The following is a 3,761-nucleotide window of genomic DNA, read 5'->3' as shown; positions in this document are numbered from 1 at the left end:
ACTGTCCCACCCAGTCCCAGAGGGAGGGGAGAAAGGACAGTGTCTGATCCACTGTCCCACCCAGTCCTGGAGGTGGTGGGGGAAGGATTGCAGGAAGGACAGTGACTGACCCACTGTCTCACACCCAGTACCTCTAAGAATACCTGGATGGGAGGGTTATGCTATGAGGAAAGATTGGATGAGCTCAGGCTTGTACCCACTGGAGTTTAGAGCAGTAAGAGATGACTTGATTGAAATATGTCAGATCCTGATGGGTACTGACCAGGTGGATGTGATGTGGATGTTTCCGCTTGTGGAAGATCCTAGAACCAGGCACCACTGTTAAAATTAAAGGGTCACCCATTTAAGACAGAAATGAATTTTGTTTTAGCATCCCTACAGTATGGAAGCAGGCTGTTTGACCCATTGAGTCCACACTGATCTTCAGAAGGGCATCCCTCCCAGACCGACCCCACCCTATCCCTGTAACCCCACATTTCCCATGGCTAACCCAAACACCTCTAGACACCATGGGGCAATTTCCCATGGCTAATCTACCTGAGCCTACACATCTTTGAACTGTGGGAGGAAACCAGAACACCCAGGGGAAACCCACGCAGACACGGGGAGAATGTGCAAACTCCACACAGGCAGTCGCCTGAGGGTGGAATTGAACCCAGGTCCCTGGTGCTGTGAGGCAGCAGTGCTGACCACTGAGCCGCTGTGTCACCCCAATTTCTCTCTCCACTTCTATCTTTGGAACTCTCTTCCTGAAAAGGCTGAAGTAGAGAGGTTGAACATTTTTTTAAGAGCATTTAAAGAAGCAAAGGTTATCGGGTAAAGGCGAGATTGTGGAGTTAAAAATGAATGAATGAATCAATGAATTAGCTTTATTGTCACATACTTGGTGAGTACAGCAAAAAGTTTATAGTCACCACTCACAGCACCATCTTAGGTCCAAAGGTACCATATTGAATGGGTAGCAGGCTGAATGGTCTTCTCCTGGTCCTAATGCATGCCTTATGATAGGTAATGAATCGATACCAAGGCAGACAAATTCTCCCAACTTTATTCTGAAGTCCGTACTATCACACGCGCACACAGACAGATGCGAACAGATATAAAAACAGGTCTATAATAAATATGATTGAGGTACACTGGCACTGACGCAGTCATTTGACCCGCCTCTCGGAGCGCCAGGTCCATCGTACCGACAGTGCCAGGCAGGTGTGGCACCAGAAACAGGCAGCAGAAGAAAGCAGGCCAGCTTGAACATCTCAAAATCAAATCAAAACCGTTCCCGTCGGATCGTCCCACTGGTGTTGCTGCCTCACCCCGGTTTGTCTTAGCGGGTGGGGAGGAGTTGGAGTGGTGGGTGGGGTGGGTGCGGGGAGGTTGGCTGCTTCGGGACAGGGTGGGCCAGCCGGTTCTGCCTTTACGGCCCCTCTTGCCCGCATTGGCGTTCTCCCCGTTGAGCAGGAGGCAGTTGAAACAGACACCACCGCCACCCACACTCTCTCCACATGATGCTCGGGCAGAGACAGGGCCACGGGGTAACCCTGGCCGATTTACCCAGGGAGAGGCTTTGGGGGTTGGGGGTTGGTGGGGGGGGGGGGTCCGGGACGGGGGGGACCCCCGGGGGTTTTACCTGGGGGGGGGGGGAGGTGGTGCAGACATGGCGTAGGGCTGGTTCATCCTGGACAGGTACAGGATGGATGAAGCCTCGCTGATGTATCCTGTGGGGGGTTGGAGGGGGAAGATATGAAGTGGGGGAGACCCTAGTTGATGTGTCCAGGCAGAGGTACAGAGTGGGGCAACTCCTGGCCAAGTTATACCCCTTCCTGAGTCCAGGTTCTGCGAAGCATGGCAGCCATTCCCCAGGCCACAGAAGCAAGTGAGCTCAGCGAGGTGCACAGGTACAGCTCAGCTCCACTGCTCTGATGGTTTAAAGACCAATGGGGAGGCGTTCCAGTTAAACCAGTTACTAAAATATAAATGATAATCAAATCAGCAGCATCAGGAATGGCAGAGCCAGATCCAGACCCTTTTTTTTTGGAGGGGCGGAGTGGGGGGAGGGTTTGGCTGGACAATGTCTGACCCACTGACCCAGTTGTTGGGGGGTGGGGGCCGGTACGAACCAGTGTCCACCCCACTGGATACTTAAAGGGCTGGAGCTACTGAAGGCAACATTTTACGGAGACCCCATAAATTCAGTGGGGTATAAATTACTTCCTCGTTGTGCAAAGTACATGTTCAGTCAGCAGTGTAAAAGGGTTACTTACTGCGTAATTATATGCAATAGGGCTTTTCTTCTCGAGCAGGGTATGAATTAGTCCCTAACTGCAACAGCAAGGGGTGAGGGTTATTGGCTATGAACCGTACGGAATCGACACCAAACCAGCAGGATGAGGGTTGACCCATTGTAACTCCCTGCTTATCGACTGGGCCAGAAATCACACCCTAGGTATGCACTGTATAGTGACTGTGGTAATTCAGCAGGATAATGGTTATTCACCATAACCATTGAGTTTTTTTTTGAGGGGGGGGAAAGAGCTCGCAGATGTGCATAAATTGAGCTGCACCCCCTCCTTTGCAGAGCAGCGTTTTTGTTAAATTTGTACATCAGGGATGGGGGTGGGCACGTTTATGATAAAAAGTCGACTACCTTGAGGGAGCAGAGGTGGGCTTTAGCTGGGGAGGGGAGTGGATTCCTCTCTCTCTCTGATTGAGACAGATTGGTATCTACAATGGTGTAAACAGTGTACGATTTGGCGGGGGGCGGGGGGTAGGGTTGGGATGCAGTGGCAGTGGCAGCCACGCCCCACCCCCACCCCCACCCCCCAGCCTCCCGCCATGGTCCTCCTCGGCCCCTGGGGCTCTCAGGCCCACCGCCCCCTTCACAGGCTGACGCTGCGGTGGTGCTTGAAGGGGAAGAAGGTCCTCCTCGGCCTCTGGGCCTCCCGGCTCAGGTCGTCGCTGTCCAGGCTCAGCGCGTCCGACAGATCGCCGAGGTGCTCCACCGAGTCAAACTTCTGCAGGTCCGAGGCGATGGTCTGGAAGCTCAGCACTGACAGGTTGTCCGAGGGGGGAGGCAGCGGGGCCCCCTTCTCCTCCGCCCCCAGCAGGGGGTAGGCCGAGGCCTTGTCCACCTCCTCCTCCTCCAGCTCCCGCTCAGGGTAGACTGGCACGGCCTCAGCCCCCACCGGCGATGCCCGGCGACAGCCCAGTCTCTGCAGCCGGAGAGCGTGGATCTGCTCGCTGATCTGCTCCAGGTTGCGGAGGGCCACCGAGTACTTGGTCTTGGCCTGGGCCACCTGCTTCTCCAGGGCCGTCACCTTGGCCTTGTGCTCCTGGCGGGGTATTGGTGGGCGGGGGGGCGGGAGGTGTTAAAATCATAAACACACACTTACACGAACGTGAACGGGGCGTTGCGGGGGGGGGGGGGGGGGGGGGGGGGGGGGGGGATAGAGAGGGAGTTCACATTTCAGCGTGACGAAAGGTCGACAAGCCAATTTTAAAAAAGCCCTCACGTTTTTTTCTCTCTCTCTCTTTCTCTCTCCACTGTGTGATTTTCCCACTTTTATCATTCGCGTTTCAAATCCCACCGCTGCACTGTTTGGTGTAGGCAGGGTGTGGGGGCAGAACCCAGGGCGCTCTGGGTGGGGATTCTCATATGTGGCAAGGGGCCGGGCCGGGGATAAAGGTCCCATTGGTCAGGGCTGAGACGAGTAGGAGACTTTTCATTTGCCATGAGTTGCGTGGGGATGTGGTGGTGGGGGGCA

At 54.8% G+C, this 3,761-nt stretch overlaps 2 protein-coding genes across 2 annotated transcripts in view; both read right to left on the bottom strand.

Moving 5' to 3' along the window:
• gtf2h4 (general transcription factor IIH, polypeptide 4) overlaps window positions 1-3,761 on the bottom strand; it is a 323,881-nt gene that overhangs the window by 19,063 nt on the left and 301,057 nt on the right. The gene's annotated exons all lie outside the window — the stretch shown is intronic.
• The window catches only part of sh3bp5lb (SH3-binding domain protein 5-like, b), a 10,126-nt gene continuing 7,216 nt past the window's right edge, over window positions 852-3,761 (bottom strand). Inside the window, exon 6 of the mRNA XM_048616752.1 lies at window positions 852-3,329. Coding sequence (XP_048472709.1) covers window positions 2,877-3,329 — 453 coding nt within the window. The 3' untranslated portion in view covers window positions 852-2,876. The remainder of the gene's footprint in view (window positions 3,330-3,761) is intronic.

Source organism: Rhincodon typus, chromosome 35 (assembly GCF_021869965.1).
Source record: "Rhincodon typus isolate 14 chromosome 35, sRhiTyp1.1, whole genome shotgun sequence".
Lineage (NCBI taxonomy): Eukaryota > Metazoa > Chordata > Chondrichthyes > Orectolobiformes > Rhincodontidae > Rhincodon > Rhincodon typus.
The sequence above is the reverse complement of the archived record's forward strand: the minus strand, read 5'-3'. Positions and strand labels throughout refer to the sequence as shown.